The sequence below is a fragment of the Rhopalosiphum padi genome, chromosome 4 (assembly GCF_020882245.1).
Source record: "Rhopalosiphum padi isolate XX-2018 chromosome 4, ASM2088224v1, whole genome shotgun sequence".
In the NCBI taxonomy this organism is placed as follows: domain Eukaryota; kingdom Metazoa; phylum Arthropoda; class Insecta; order Hemiptera; family Aphididae; genus Rhopalosiphum; species Rhopalosiphum padi.
The window spans coordinates 36,045,542-36,062,175 of NC_083600.1; the positions used below are offsets into that span (position 1 = coordinate 36,045,542).

At 26.3% G+C, this 16,634-nt stretch overlaps 3 protein-coding genes across 3 annotated transcripts; 1 reads left to right on the forward strand and 2 right to left on the reverse strand.

The window, feature by feature from the left end:
• Positions 1 to 2,221: 2,221 nt before the first annotated feature.
• Positions 2,222 to 5,766, reverse strand: LOC132930417 (glucose dehydrogenase [FAD, quinone]-like). Its single transcript, XM_060996289.1, has 2 exons — positions 5,513 to 5,766; positions 2,222 to 4,323 (listed from the first exon to the last, which is right to left on the reverse strand). Exons 1-2 carry the CDS (start codon positions 5,555 to 5,557, stop codon positions 2,539 to 2,541), a joined length of 1,830 nt encoding a protein of 609 aa, XP_060852272.1. The 5' UTR covers positions 5,558 to 5,766; the 3' UTR covers positions 2,222 to 2,538.
• A 3,005-nt stretch (positions 5,767 to 8,771) lies between these two features.
• LOC132929327 (DNA replication licensing factor Mcm7) lies at positions 8,772 to 13,716 on the forward strand. The gene is made up of 12 exons (XM_060994610.1): positions 8,772 to 9,057; positions 9,476 to 9,579; positions 9,647 to 9,787; positions 9,858 to 9,988; positions 10,050 to 10,230; positions 10,301 to 10,438; positions 10,511 to 10,693; positions 11,540 to 11,753; positions 12,259 to 12,554; positions 12,613 to 12,794; positions 12,859 to 13,221; positions 13,281 to 13,716. The coding sequence occupies exons 1-12, from the start codon at positions 9,018 to 9,020 to the stop codon at positions 13,480 to 13,482; spliced, it is 2,175 nt and encodes a 724-aa protein (XP_060850593.1). The 5' UTR covers positions 8,772 to 9,017; the 3' UTR covers positions 13,483 to 13,716.
• An 865-nt stretch (positions 13,717 to 14,581) lies between these two features.
• On the reverse strand, positions 14,582 to 16,138 carry LOC132929328 (alkylated DNA repair protein alkB homolog 8-like). Its single transcript, XM_060994611.1, has 3 exons — positions 15,826 to 16,138; positions 15,253 to 15,408; positions 14,582 to 15,181 (listed from the first exon to the last, which is right to left on the reverse strand). The coding sequence occupies exons 1-3, from the start codon at positions 15,877 to 15,879 to the stop codon at positions 14,597 to 14,599; spliced, it is 795 nt and encodes a 264-aa protein (XP_060850594.1). The 5' UTR covers positions 15,880 to 16,138; the 3' UTR covers positions 14,582 to 14,596.
• Between the last annotated feature and the right edge of the window lie 496 nt (positions 16,139 to 16,634).

Genomic DNA, 16,634 nt, shown 5'->3' on the forward strand with positions numbered 1-16,634 from the left:
TAAATTTAGATAATGTAATATAAATGCTGTTTTTAGATATAGCTTTTTTAGGAACAGTAAATAAAAAAAAAAACTCTAAAAATGTTATGTTGTAGCCTCTGGTGCATATTAAATTTGTTAAAAACTCTCAATCTCAAATAATATTTATTTTTGTGATAATCGTAAAATAAAATGATTTATTTAGGTACTAATTACAATTTTGAACTCGATTTATATCTGAATAATTACTAATTTTATCCTAATATTAAAAAAAAATTGTATAAATAATTTTCTACATTAAATAGATCTTTGAATCCCAATTTAAACTAATTTTTTTATATCGCTTTAAAATATGATGAAAATTGCTCCATTCCATCTAATTATTTTATTAAACTAATCATTTTTTGGTAAAACTATAAAAAGCTGTCAATTTGTATAAATTCGATATAGGTCATAGTTTTTAATAATCAATACTTTAATTTACATTAATATAACATATTTTATGATATTGGTAAGTATCTGAATGACAGTAAATATAGGTTGTTTAAGTTAAACTATATTTGGTAGATGATGTGTTCACGCTGACAACAAAATCATATAAACTCCAAATATACAAATATAAATTATAGTGTAAAAATATATTACATTATTAGACAATATGTAATAAAAATAAGTTCCTTTACAATTAATTTGTGTTCATCCATTAAACTACAAAAGATATTCTATGCCGTAATTAAACGACCGGCTGCATTAATTTACCAATAGTTTATATCAACGTTTAACCAAAACTATATAACAATCCATATGGGCTAAGTACTCGATGAATAAACATTTTAAAACCATATTCGACAACCACGATGATAAAATAAATCATTATGGTTGGACTAATGATATTTAAATTCAACAACGAATTTTAATTTAATTATTAACTAAACTTTTTTAATTACATATTATTATTACTTTTATTTTATATACAAGCTGAATATTATAGTGTTTAACAAATAATTAATTTTTGTTTATTATAATTATATTTAAATATTATCACAAAATACATCCAGTAAGTAAATCATTTAAAAAATAAACTATAACTATGTTTCTTTGGACACCACTTACTAATTATCTGCAAATACATATTTTATATGTGTTAAAAAATTCATTACATAATATAGAGACAAATTCCTAGTAAAGGTGATATTTATTATAATTGGTAGATAATATTCCTTTATTTATTAAGATAAATAAATATAATTTGTTCACAATAATAATTTTAAGAAAATGAATATTTAATTATTTGAAGTACAAAATACAAATTTTAATAACTAACAAGTACTAATTATGGGTATGATAATTTAGTAAAATATTTTTAACCGCCAAGTTTTTATTCAACTAACTGTTAGATCTCAACCGGAGTGACATGGACCCAGCTTAAGGGTGAAAGAATCTCCGCCTGGGTCAAATTACCTATTAAATGTATTATACATTATTTTTGCTCTTAATTTTTTTTTTATTTACCAATTTAAATTTTAAATTGTCGAACCCAGCGTCTCAAAAAAGTGTATATTTATTATTTTTTTGCAAACTGTATTTTTTATTTTATTTTTTAATAAAATAATAATGCTAATATATACAGTTAGGATTCTTTATTATTTTTATGTTAGGATGACATAGTCTCTGATTTTAATGGCTAAAGGTGACATGAATCAAAAATGGTTGAGAACTACTGACATATTGTATATTTTATATATCCTAGAAACATTGTCACTACATTAAACATTTATTGAAAAATTAAACATTACGTATTATAATATTTAATCAACACATATGTCATATATGTATAAATACAATTATTATGTGTTTATACCTACATAAGTATTCAACTAGTATTCACTATTTATATACTTATTATCATGTAATTTATATGGAATTTTAATGTAAGAAATATACATTTATCGTATTTTTCGATTCTTGGGGTCATTTATGTCTATATATTATAATTATCGACGTATTAAGCATTAAACGCAAATGAAAGCTAACTTCTACTTTAAGCTAGATTCTCAAACAATAAGATTACCGATGATACTGATATGATATCGATGACAAAAAATATGTAAACTATACCAACTTTTAATAATTCCTCAATAAATATAAGTTAAATATATAAGGAAGTTTAAGATAGGATAGATTTTGTTTGGTTCAAAACAGTTCAAGATACTTTTTAGTTAAGAAAATAATAAACTTAATATGATAACACTGATAAATATTTATTGTAAATAACATTTAAATGAAAAAATTTTTGAAAATAAATCCATATAAAGTATAAACCAATTTAAATAAATAAACCGACATTAGGAATTGTAATAAGATTGAAATATAATTGTCTAATATAATTAACGAAAATAATATATTTAAATAATGATTTAATAAAGATCAAATAAATGTAAATAAAAAATCACTTATTTCAAATAAAAAAAATTAAGTTAATTTTTTAGCAATTATTTCTATAATCTAGTACATTCAATAAAAATGTTTGTTAATTCTAATATTTATAATTTATAGACGTCAAAGCTTTCCGTAACATTCTTTTATTATATCACTTCCTTTTTCCCCAATCATTATTGAAGCTGCGTTTGTGTTTACAGAAACAATTTTTGGCATAACTGAACTATCAATTACCCGCATTCCAGTTATTCCTTTCACTCTTAATTTAGGATCAACAACAGAATAAGGATCATCTTCTGAACCCATTTTGCATCCACCAACGACATGATAAAAAGGGGCTGCTAAGTTCTGGATGACACAAATCCAATAATCTCCGGTGTTCCAAAGATAATCAGCACAATTTGATAATTTCAACTCCTCTAATACAAGCCCAGCATCTATCATACTTTTAGTTTTAGATAATTTTACAACAAATTCAATACCCTTTAATAAGGTTTCTATTTCTTCATCACAAGATAAATAATTTAAAACTATTTTAGGTTTGTCTAATGGATTAATCGAGTTTAACATAACTCTGCCAGTACTTAATGGCTGTAAAAGAATTGGTGTCATAACTATAAGGTCACTTAATAAGTTTAATTCGTCGTATACATTTGTTACTTCTTTAGTATATCCAAACATGTTTGTAAATACATTTATTTTGTTTGGAAAAGTATTTGTCGAGTTGAACGGTATTCTGAATTTTATAATTTGTACATCAGGATATTCTAAATCGTCATTTGATTTATAAAATGTCATAAGCTTACTAAGTCCAAGTGATGATATATTTTTCGAATACAGACTTATTTCTTTTTTCAACAAATCACCACTTTCATTAATTATGTCCTCCATTGGTCTACATTTACGATCTGTAAATACTAATGCTGGAACTGACATATGATCCTGCAAGTTAAAACCTACTGGTAGGTCCTTAATGATAGGGATACCGTGATCATTTAAATGTTCTTTTGGTCCGATTCCAGAAAGCATAAGAAGCTGTGGACTTTTTATAGATCCAGCACATATTACCACTTCTTTTGTACAATATACTGATTTAAATTCATCTGATGAACATTTGAATTCTACCCCCACTGCTACGTCATCTTTAATTAAAACCTTAGTAACAATAGTATTTTTAGCTACATACAAATTTGGACGACTACTTGATGGTATTAAAAACGCTTTCAATGTACTACATCGACGGCCATTACGAGTGGTTGAATCAAAATTACCATACCCGATAACTGGTTCTTTTCTGTTAAAATCGTTCACCTCAATTAAATGTATAGACTGCTCCGCTTCAGCTATAACCTTATAAGCTGGGTCAAATGTTTCTAATGGTGTCACAGTCAATGGTCCACCTTGTGAATGAAATTCCGAATTAAATCTACACGTATCTACAAAATCTTCTGATTTTTTAAAATATGGTAAAACATCTTCATAGCCCCATCCACGACAACCATACTTATTTTTCCATTGATTAAAATCTTCTACAGTACCACGCAAGTATATCATTGCATTAATTGAAGAGGATCCACCTAATCCAAAGCCCCTAGATAAAATACACCTTTCTTGCTCCATTCCTTTAAAAAAAATGTCGTTTTTTTCTGAAAAAAACTCCCAATCAAATTTCGTCCTTAGATTTTGAGTCCATAAAAGTGGATTTTCGGTTATTTCTGGTGGATCACCTCCAGCTTCTAATAGTAAGACATTCCATTCGGGTATTTCACTTAAACGAGCAGCTACTGTTGCTCCAGCACTTCCACCTCCGACTACTATAAAGTCGAATGTTACTTGCGTGGGGTCTTCGTACAACGCAGATGCGTAATCGGATGGATAAATAATTGCATGATATCCTTGTAGTACCTGTATACAATAAATGTGTATATAAAACTTATAAATCAAATTAATAATATTTAGATTTGTGTATTATATTATTCATTATTTATTTCAATGAAGACGATGATTAATGTGAATTGTTAGGATGAAATGAAATATTTAAATCATTCAATGTTTTACTTTATCTTTTTTCTTCACGCTGATTATTTTAATATAAATCTTAATGAAATAAATTATTAAATTATCTTTATTATATTCAGCCTTATTATACTTATAAGTTATAATATAAAATAATTTTGTTTATTTTAAATGTTTAATATTTATATTAATTCACTAAATCATCGATTAATAGCTATTACTATTTTCATTTTTAGGAATTTGAATTAATTAAAATAACTATCATGGTTTCTTAATGAAATAAAAATAATTTCATTCATTATATTATTGAATTATTTAATATAACTAGGTAGTAAAACATATTATGTACGCCAATATGTTCAAGTTATTTATGCACCTATTATTTGTTTTCCCAACAATATTTAAATTGTTTATTTAAATGGTAATAATATCATTGTTTCTGCTTTTTAGATTTAGATTAATATTTAAAGAAGTTTTTATTTTATTTTATAATTTGTTGAATGTGAAATAATTGTTTTATTTGTTATTAATTAAATACGATTATGCTCCGTCATTTACTTATATTATGTATCCAAAACTATGTAAAATATTAAGTTGTACCCATTACCCAAGTACCTAATGTTATGTTGATCTGAATACTTTCATAATTTTCCATACTTAAATGTACTTATTATCCTAACTACTATGTAAATTTACTATTGATAATAACATACACGTTTAAATTAATTTATGTATTCTTGTGAAGGAGTTAGGCATAATAAAAATAGTATTATCAATAATAAATAACTCACCGTTTTATAAATTCTGCAAAGTTACAATAATAATAATATAGAAAATACTTAATTTTAATTATAGAAAAATGTTCAAAAAATATGTATGCATAATTTTTTTATGAAAAATGTTCATTGTATAAGTACATTTTAAAAACAGGTTTGTGTAAACCATTATTATTTTTTAAATATTTTTATACAATTTCTTTTACGCAAGAAAAAAAGTAATTATAGTGAATTGTGAACTACTATTCTAAAATAACAGTATATCTTTTAAATAAACTTTTACGTAATTAATAGTAACATACCGATACCATACAAAACGCAGTAACTGCAATTGTTTTAGCATTCATAGTAAAAATTAATTTGAAATCTGTACAAATGAAAATTATAAATTATTATTGTATAATATGAATTATATTTTTACAAAACTATTTTTTTTTAAATTTAATAAAAATATTGTCATCCTTCGTGTATAATATATTTTAAAAATATTAACGTTACGATTAAAATTTTAATAAGGTTTGAACTATCATACATTATAATTATATTCATATTAAATAAGTTTCAACAATGAAATCATTATTCCTTACTAATATAATTATTTCACATGTGAACATGTGTTTAATAGTTGTCATAATATTTTATGTTTGTATTTGCTTATTTACGAAAGAGCAAGGCTTGCAAACGTTATAATAACTTTATATTTGACAAAAAATGATTGCAATTTGTAAACGTAACGATATTGTGGAAATATTTATTCTACTCGATTTTTTTTTACTTAATCCAAGAATTAATTTTATTCCGTATCCAGGAAAAGCCCCTGCATTAGATATTATTTAAAATTTAATAGGTAGGTATTAATAAGATAATTTTATTGGCAATATCTATAATAGTAATAATTCACCTATTGTGTTAAGTTTGCTCAGAATATTGTTTAGATGTCGGGGTTTGTCAAACTGCAGCCTGTGTACTTTTAAAACAGGTACATACGTAAAAGCGTTTTAAATTTTAATTCTAAATAACGATAAACGCAAAAATTGAATAACGTTTTAATTCTAATATATATATATACATAACAACTATTTTTTTCCAAATACCCCAAAAGCCCTGTGAAAGAGATTAAAGTTCGATTTTATGATTATGTAATATGCATGGTTTTTTAGTTTTATTTTTTTTAGGAACAGTAAATAAAAAAAAAAACTATATATTTTATTCATAATTTGTGAATTTTTCATTTTATTTATTTTTTTAGAATTCTTATAAGAACACTTATATACTGTATTTTCAAATCTTAAATATATATATTATACATACAATCTTAATTATCATATTTTAATATATTATCTATTACAGGTATATAGAATTATTCACATTTCTTAATCACTATGTATGATGACCAACCTTAATACTGAGTTACAGAAATAAGACTGTAAACGATTATGAAAAAGATTTCCTTAAATTATTGAACAACGTTAATTTTGATATTTGCATTATTAATTATTATTATTGATATGTTTTGTTATTTGGTATACTTAAAAACTTTTAAATAATTTTTAGAAAAATCATAAGGTTTATACGTAAGCGAATAAAAATGGGAATTGGTGTTGAGCGAATGACTGCAAAAACGAACATTATGTCTGTATTTCTTTACTATTTACATACTACATATACGATATACTATATTAGCATCGTAATTTGGGACATATATGTTATTAATTATCATATATTTGACACATAACATAGAAAGAAATAACTTAGAAACGTCACGTCATTACAACATTCAACAATAATTATATATATGTATTTAAATATCTAATCGATTGTTCAGTACCTAAATGTCATTTATGTCGAATGCAGATGAAAAAAAATTTATTTCTTTTTTGTTTAGTTAGATACTCATTTTTATTACCATCTATTTATATACATAATTCCATATCGGTTTTACAGTGCAGTATTAACACTTGACACACACGTCATTCTAGTTATAGAACCTATGTTTTATCCAATCTACATAACACTGCTTTAGCATTTCCCATTATAAATGTCAAGCTTGGTCAGCTAGGAATACAAATTGTGAATTTTATGTTATTTCACATTATATAGGTACAATTTATTTGTTTTCAATATTTTTAGAATACGTACAAACAAATATTACTTGGACGAATAATAAAATAATCTAATTGAATATTGACTAACAAAATATATTTTAAAATTTTTAATTATTATTTATTATACATAATGGAATAATTAAAATAGTCAGATAATATCGTAGAATTTAATATTTTATTAACATTTTTTTTTTTATGTTACAATATTTTAATGCATAATATTATAGACATTACTACATTAGTTATCAGATATTGAAATTAATTAATTGCTTGATGACATTTTCCATTCCGTATATTTTGATATTTTAATGCGTATTGATATTAAAATTATAGAGTAGCCTCACAGTCCACATACTCTAAACATTTTAAATAATAATACTCTGAATACTCATCGAAATATCAAATTTATGGGATGCAAAATGTCATCAGGATACAAATATATTATTTAAATATCTGATAAGTAACTAATGTCTAATATTATGCATTAAAATATTGTAAAATAAAAAAAAATAAATGTTTATAAAATATAAAATTCTATGATAGCCATATAGCTATATTACATATACCCAAATATAGTGGGTACGACGTTCTCCACCAGGAACTAACAGGGTTGAGTCAGATGTGGAATCACAGATTGCAAGAACACCTCACTTGCTACCACAAACTAATATCGAGTGCCGGATCAAGTATATTTTTACCCGAGGCAAAGTATAAAATAAGCGCCTTCTCATAATTCAGCCACCCTCTATTATGCCACTGTTATTTGGTAATTTGGCGCGCCCCGTGCCAATCGCCCCGATTCGCACCCCCTTTCCCCGCTGATAATATCTAGAGTAGGTAATTTGGAATTTGTTTATTTTTCATTTTAAAAACACTTATATATTTTGTCAATAAAAACATCACTAACCAATTCGCGTTGAAATAATTCTAAATCCTTCATTTCAACGATCAGTACGACTGGAAAACTATTCAGCTCCATAATTTTGTATAATAAATTATTTATTATAGATTATAATAAATGGTATGTATACACTAATACACTATACGGTTTGAATTTTATTATAGACTTTTCACGATATTCGTCAAAATCATGAAAATCAAAAATGTATAAATCGATTAAATCGTGTACCATAGTTAAAGATGAAAGCGTAAGCACAGATTGCTTAACACACACATGACATATTGACATATTATAGATGAGTATGAGTATATATAATATATCATATTGACATTACCATTGAACAATACAAAGATAGTAATTATCAAAGACCTTATAGTAAAATTATTAATTATTAATCATCAAGATTCAAGACGTATCAGCCGAATTCGAACACTGGCTGGCGGTGTCGCCGCCGTGGTGAATACTGAATGGAGATGTCGGAGTAACACTGGTTGCGCCTCGCACGCAATCAGCTGCGGCAAGTTACCCGCCAATTTTTTGTTTACCCACAAAGCAGGCGGACCGCACACGTTCCACTTCCAGTTTCCACTCTTCCACATCCAATCGCCGTCCGTGTTTTAACGTCTATCCGTTTCCGTTATCTGACTCTGAAGTCTGAGGGTTTAGGGCTCTCTACTTGCTATATATAGTTGCTACTAATATCTGCCCTTCCGAATTCTGATTTTTGTACACCGACGTTTGCCGCCGATTCATTAGCCCCGAACAAACGTTTTACAATATACGGCTGACACACGGGACACCATGGCTAAAGCTGGCTTCAGAGACTACGAAGCCGACAAAGGTAAAAATATTATTTATTTTTTTATTTTTTAAGATAATTGTTCTTACTTACGTCTTCTGTATGACATAAACCCAATACAATTGCTGAAATTCCATTCAAAGTTCCTACCAGTACTCGTGGAACACGAAACCTAGACCAGTTTTATGTTCCCCATCACTCTACTGCCTATGGTTACAATCATCCACTTCACAGAATGCTCAGAGTTACTAACCTAAATGTGCCCTAGTTGTTTTGACTGCGTTAGGCTGCTTTTGTTTTGTTATTGTACGCTCTAGTTGTTGTTATAGAGTTCTCTACTTCATTACTGTTAATTTTTTATTTAATTGTTATTACCTACATAATATGTATTATTGTTAACTGCCGATTGGCGTAAAATATATAAAAATAAATAAATAAATACTCACGGTCTTGTTTGCAGCAAAACTCACGGAATTCTTGCAAAACTACCAGGCGTTAGACAAGGACAACCAAAAGCATGCCAAATATGCCGTACAGTTGGCCAAGCTCGCACACCGCGAACAGGTAATTTAACGGAGTGACGTCGTATAATTAAGTGTACTCAATCGTTATAGCCTTGTTGTTTTTATAGGTGTCTCTGTTCATCGAGCTCGACGATTTAGACCATTTTGACAACTTGTTGGCCGATGCTGTATCTGCCAATTGCCGTCGGTACTCTTCCATGATTGGTGATATTGTGCAAGATCTATTGCCAAATTACAAAGATCATGAAGTAAGTAAACTACCTAATTATAAACTATTTCCTAAAAAGTTTAGAATTTATCCCTTTCTTCTTTTTCAAGCCTGAAAACAAAGATGCATTGGATGTGTATATTGAACACAGAATATTGGCCCAGCAAAGACAAAGAATGAGACAAGCTGATGAAAATATCGCTCCTACTAATAGATATCCTCCTGAACTAATGCGAAGATTGTAAGAAAATGTTGTTATTATTTCCAAAAGTATTATTTTATTATTCTTTGTTTTGCTTTAGCGAAATATACTTTAAAGATCTAAGCACTAGGAAAGAATTACCTATTCGTGATGTGAAAGCTAATAGCATTGGTAGATTAATATCTGTGCGTGGAATTGTTATGAGAAGTACGGAAGTAAAACCTATGGTTGTAGTTGCTACTTATTCTTGTGATCTATGTGGTGGAGAAACTTATCAACCCGTATGTATTTACATTTTTGTGACAATTCTTTTGCAATACATATCAATATTAATATAATGTTGTTTAATAGGTTAATTCACTAACTTTCAAGCCTTTAGAATTCTGTCCAAGTGCAGAATGTTCAACTAATAAACCAGGTAGTCGATTGTACTTACAAACTAGAGGATCTAAATTTATAAAATTTCAAGAACTCAAAATTCAAGAACTGGTAAATTAATATTTAATTGAATGTAGTTGTAATAAATTATAAATTTTACATATCTTTTGTGGTTTTATTTAGAGTGATCAAGTTCCAGTTGGTAATATTCCACGTTCATTAACTGTGTTATGTAGAGGTGAAGCTACACGGCAAGCAGTACCAGGGGACCACATATCGGTAACTGGTATATTTTTACCTTTGGTTCGTTCTGGATTCCGACAGATTCAGCAAGGTCTATTATCTGATACTTTTCTTGAAGCCCATGTGAGTAGTCTAGATAAAATATCTTTACAATATTGATTAAGCTATTATAAATAATATTATAAAACGTAATAAGATTTTAACCATTAAATTTTTTTGATCTCTTAAAAACAATATTTTAAAATAAATTGTGATATAAAAAAACCAAAATTTCTTTTTTTAAGTATAGAAAATTTACATATAGATTAATATATAATAAGTATTTATTAATAGAGCTATGAATTTAATGCATTAAAAAACTTAATTATAATTGCAGTATAAAATGTACTGTAAGTATAATAGGTACAATGTGTGATTCGTAATTTAAATTAAAAATTAAAAAAAATGACTTAGAAAATAAAAAATGTTTTAAAAATAATAGTATACATAAAATTAAATGTATTAATGCCTCATTCAAGCTTTATGTCAAGGAAGTGATGTTTTATGATCAGTTAAAAATAATGCATTTTTTTACAATATAATATCACCAATTTTTTGTTTTTATGTTATAATTATTAAGGAACTTAACTTTTTAATAAAAATGAATAAACAAATGTATTTAAATTATAAAGTTTGCTGTTTAGTTAAGTTATTATTGAATTGCATTGCTTTGTTTATCTTTACAAAACTACATTTTAGCTTTCTGTTTTATTTGTTATATTATAAAGATTAAATTAAAAATTATTGTATGATGATTATAAAAAATAATATTAACAATATAATTTAAAAACTAAATGCCTGTATAATTCTGTATACCAACATTTTATTACTTCAATTATACCATTAATCCTTTTAAACTTAAATATCTAAAATATAGATACAAATATATTTTTATTCAATATTAAAACAACTCTTTATTATGAATTTTAGCATGTGGAATGTTTAAATAAACTAAATGAAGAAAAGCTTGGAGAAGGCGAATTATCTGAAGAAGAAGTATTGGAATTGGCTGGTGATGACTTTTATACAAAATTAGCTGCAAGTTTGGCACCAGAAATATATGGCCACGAAGATGTCAAAAAAGCGCTGTTATTACTTTTAGTTGGTGGTGTAGACAGAGCACCTGATGGAATGAAAATCAGAGGTAAAAATCATATATTACAAAATTTGTTATTTTTATTTTTACTGATATTGTTCTACATTTCCTCAAACAGTTAAGAATTTAAACAATTTTAGCTTAATAAAATTTAAGTATGATTGCAGATTAATTTTATTTTTTATGTTAGGTTTAAATACTATCTTACCGCTATTACATTTTAAAATTGTTAGTTTCATTTTTAAAAATAAAAATGATTCATGTTTTTTATTTCCTAGAAACAATAAAGGGTTGAGTTTATGAAAACTTGAATTTTACCCATTGAAAATAAAAACAGACAACTAATTGTTGTATCATGATGTTATGTAATTTATAAATAAATCTTACCTAAGTAAACTAGTACAATTATTAATTACATATAAAGTATTCTCAGCTTAAACTTAGATAAAATTAATGTAAGATAAAATGCAACTAGATAATAAGATAAACCTATAAATTTATAAAAAAAAACTTGCATAAATATTATTAATTATTGTATTTTGGTCTTTGTTAGGAAGCATCAATATTTGTTTAATGGGAGACCCTGGTGTAGCAAAATCACAATTGCTCTCATATATTGAACGACTTGCACGTCGTAGTCAGTATACTACTGGTCGAGGTTCTTCAGGTGTTGGTCTCACTGCTGCTGTAATGAAGGATCCTTTAACCAATGAAATGGTCCTGGAAGGCGGTGCACTTGTATTAGCTGACCAAGGTGTATGTTGTATAGATGAATTTGACAAAATGGCAGAGTCTGATCGAACTGCTATTCACGAAGTGATGGAACAACAAACCATTTCAATTGCTAAAGTATATTTTTTTCAAAGAATCAATTTATATATAATATAATTAATTATATTTTATTTAGGCTGGAATAATGACACGTTTGAATGCTCGTGTGAGTATATTGGCTGCAGCCAATCCTGCTTATGGAAGATATGATCCTAAACGTTCAATTGAAGCAAATATCCAACTTCCAGCAGCTTTACTTTCTCGTTTTGATTTATTATGGTTAATTCAAGACAAGCCCAATCGTGAAAATGATCTTAAGTAATATTAATTAAACCTATAGTAAATAATATTAATTAATAAAATTATTATATAACTAACCTAGGTTAGCACAACATATTACATATGTTCACAAGCATAGTCGTCAACCACCAACTAAAGTACAAGCACTAGATATGAGCTTGATGCGACGTTATATTGATTTGTGTAAGAAGAAGACTCCTACTGTTCCTGTAGAGCTTACAGAATTTCTTGTCGATTCATATGTTGACTTGCGTAAAGATTCACGTAGCAATGGTGATACAACATTTACCTCTGCAAGAAATCTTTTGGCCATACTCAGGATATCTACAGCTTTAGCTAAACTTAGATTATCGGATGTAGTAGAACGTGAAGACGTAGTTGAAGCTATGAGACTTTTAGAAATGTCTAAAATATCTTTGATGAAAATTGACGAGAAAACTGGAAGGTATTTTGTACACATAATTTTACCCTGAAATTTTGTTAAAATTACTTATTTATTTTTAGACCTCAAACTGTTGTGGACCGTATATTCAATGTAATAAGAGAATTAGCTGGAGGACGAACTGTTGTCATAATGTCTGATATTAGAGAATATTGTACCAGTAAAGGATTCAACATGTCACAAGTTGATGATTGCATTGAAGAATATGAAATGCTAAATGTGTGGCAAGTTAATCAAGCTAAAACTACAATTACTTTTATATAAGTACTTTTCTTATTTTAAAATTTTTCATCTCAATTTTTGTATTTATGTACTACAATTAAAAGATAAAATGACTTTTTGTAATCAATCAATGTGAAAGTTTTGTTATGATTTATATTTAATTTTTTTGTTTTAAAAACCAAGTACAACTTTTTTAGTTTATAAATAACTTAAATTCTTATTTTGTATCTTAGAAAAAAATATATATATAATTAATAAATAAAATGCAAGACTCGATATTAACATAGTTATAAATTTAATAACATTTAACAAATAGGACTTTATTGTGGAATATTATACAGATTTCCATAAAATAAAAACTATCTTTATGTTGTTAAATTAAGAATTAATTATTTAATATTTATGCATACTTAAAAAAATTATATTTATAATAAATTACGTTTAATCAATTTTTACAATATTAAGCAAGTTATTTCTAAGAAATCGCATGCTACATTCTGTATAATATAAATTTACATACCTATACATACAGAAATAAATATTTTAAATATTAGTTGATAGTTCGCATCTATAAAATTATCCAAATCCTTTTATTTCTGCACTTAACTCTGGCTCAATGCTTGAGGAAGTTTAAAAAATGATAACATTAAACTAACTAACCCTTTAGTTACTTATTTTCTCATGCCACTCATGTCATATTTTAGCACATTTTCAGATTGTATATTTATTAACAAAAAATAAATACATATTTATATTAGTATAATAGTATGTATGTAATATAAATAATATTATTTAATTTAGATAACAGGTATGGTTAAAAAAAAAGAATAGTGTTATTTATTCATATGTAAATAAATAAAATATTACTAACTATGACTGCATTTAACCTAACATTAGATTGTTTTCAAAATTGAAATTCTCAAAAAGTTATGTAGACTAAAGTCATGTATGTATTAAACTTTAGCCATATAGGAACTTAAAAACTCTTATTAATAAGTATTTTTTAATTTTAATCACTAAATAGATCTACTGTTATTTAAAAACATACTAAAAGTTAAATCAGTATTGTTGATTTTTGGCAATAAGTATGGTAAATCAATATTGTCTGATAATTATTGGCGGATTAGAAATAATAACAATATACGATAACAAGTACTTAAATTTTAATTTTTTCAAATATCACACACCAGTTACCCTGATCATAATAATAATCAATCACTTTACAGTTATCAATTTGTTCACATAATAATTTCAGTTCAGATTCTTCAAATACGTGATAATATCTTAGATGTGTTTTAGATTCATTTTCTTGTTCTTTCTTTTGATTTAACTTCCACGGAACTAGTAAGTCATTATGTATGAAATTTGAACGATTTGTATGTACTGGTAAATTAACGTCAATTGATTCCACACAAAATTCTTTAGTTGATTCAATTTTCGACTCTGGCTTATGTTTATTAACCTTTCCCTGTTTCAAATAAGTGGAAAGGTTTTGATTTCTACACTGTTCTTTAGCCCACACATATACAAGTGCTTGGCCTCCAACTGCTAGTACTCGGTTAATTTCTCTTAAAGCTTTTAAACGTCGTTCATTTGTGGCCAAATGATGAAGAACAGCTATACTAATACATAAATCAACACAATCCGAACGTATTGGTAATTGAAGACAATCACAGTTAAATACTTGATGGTTACGTTTTTTACAAATTTGAGCTAATTGAGTACTTCGATCACAACCCAACTACAAGTAATAATGTTTTAGGTAAATAATAGAATAATTTAAATATATTATTTATACTATATACTATATACCTGATAAGTGTCAGTAGTATTGGTAAAATATTTAGCATTTCCACAACCAACATCTAAAATAATTGCACCGGGTTTAGATTGGTTTAAAAACTTAACAACATTTGGCCAAGGTTTCTGTCGTGTTTCACTAAAATGTGACGCTATGTTTTCATAAACCTATGAAAACAAAATGATTAAAAATTAAATTACAAGTAGTAGTATTTACAAAAAAATTAAATTTAAAATTAATTTTAGATATAATCATAATTTCATAATAACTCGTAAATAAATATCTATTTATTATATTAATAAAACACCAATAAATCCCGATCTAATACTTTAGCACTTAGTAGTATAAATTTAAATTAATATATCATCAATAATGATACTAAATAAATAGATTATATTATTATTTATTAGGTATTCCAAATCAACTTTTATAAAATTTAATATTAATACTAAAATAATAATGACAAATTGTTAACTTTAAAAATAATATTTCCATTTTTAGTTTGGTTTTCAAACACCGTTTGTAGTTTTTACATATTAACATCACCAATAATAAATAGATAATATAAATTAATATGTACACACATCATGAACATGTTGAGATTCAAGTGTTGACGCATTTTTTTCATTCAAAGACATAATATCATTTGTAATCTGCAAATATTGTACTAAACTAAATGGTATGACGTAGCTGTAGTTTAAAAACTATTATTTTTTATAGTAGATACATTAATCAAATTCAAAATGTTTACAAGTATAGAAAATACAGAATTTATGACCAAAAACAAAAGTAAAAAAGAAATTTAATATTTTGAAAAATCGCAAACATTTAAATTAAATTGAACGTGTCACGTGAGGCATGTGCCATGAATTCAAAAGTGTGATACAGTCACTGTGATAGTGTGATGATAAACGGATTGATATTATTCAGGTTAGCTCGCAGAGTAATAAGAATGTGTTACGGACTACGGTTAAAGCTGGTACACATTTCTACCACTAGTGTAGGGCGCTAGTAATAATGAGAAATGAGAATAATATTGAGGATCACTTAATTTGGTTTTGGTTTTGCACTTTTGTAAATGTATGACACAGCTTAATGCTTAATAACATCACATTAAAAATTCACAATAAACAATAAAAATTAATTTGTAGTAATCGTACGGTACACATTTTACAATTGTAATTATTATTTTTATTCTTGATTATACAATATTATGTTGAATTATCCATAATCTTGTTTATTCCAGATCTTATTCCATGTGCAGATTCGAATTTTACGTTCACGATCGTGTATTCGGTACTAATAGTTGAAAATATATGATCAATATTATTGATATTAGTCACACGCTAAGCGTTTGCGTACCTATTCTATATGACATAATATTATGTCAAAA

What these genes read in the sequence shown, in the direction of transcription:
- LOC132930417 (XM_060996289.1), bottom strand. Translation starts at nt 5,557, where the DNA reads ATGAATGCTAAAACAATTGCAGTTACTGCGTTTTGTATGGTATCG. An exon ending in CTGCGTTTTGTATGGTATCG is followed by an intron (nt 4,324 to 5,512) that starts GTATGTTACTAT and finishes TATTGTATACAG; the next exon opens with GTACTACAAGGATATCATGC.
- LOC132929327 (XM_060994610.1), top strand. Translation starts at nt 9,018, where the DNA reads ATGGCTAAAGCTGGCTTCAGAGACTACGAAGCCGACAAAG. An exon ending in ATACTTTTCTTGAAGCCCAT is followed by an intron (nt 10,694 to 11,539) that starts GTGAGTAGTCTA and finishes TATGAATTTTAG; the next exon opens with CATGTGGAATGTTTAAATAA. An exon ending in AAACCATTTCAATTGCTAAA is followed by an intron (nt 12,555 to 12,612) that starts GTATATTTTTTT and finishes TATTTTATTTAG; the next exon opens with GCTGGAATAATGACACGTTT.
- LOC132929328 (XM_060994611.1), bottom strand. Translation starts at nt 15,879, where the DNA reads ATGTCTTTGAATGAAAAAAATGCGTCAACACTTGAATCTCAACATGTT. An exon ending in AATCTCAACATGTTCATGAT is followed by an intron (nt 15,409 to 15,825) that starts GTGTGTACATAT and finishes TTGTTTTCATAG; the next exon opens with GTTTATGAAAACATAGCGTC. An exon ending in ATACTACTGACACTTATCAG is followed by an intron (nt 15,182 to 15,252) that starts GTATATAGTATA and finishes TATTACTTGTAG; the next exon opens with TTGGGTTGTGATCGAAGTAC.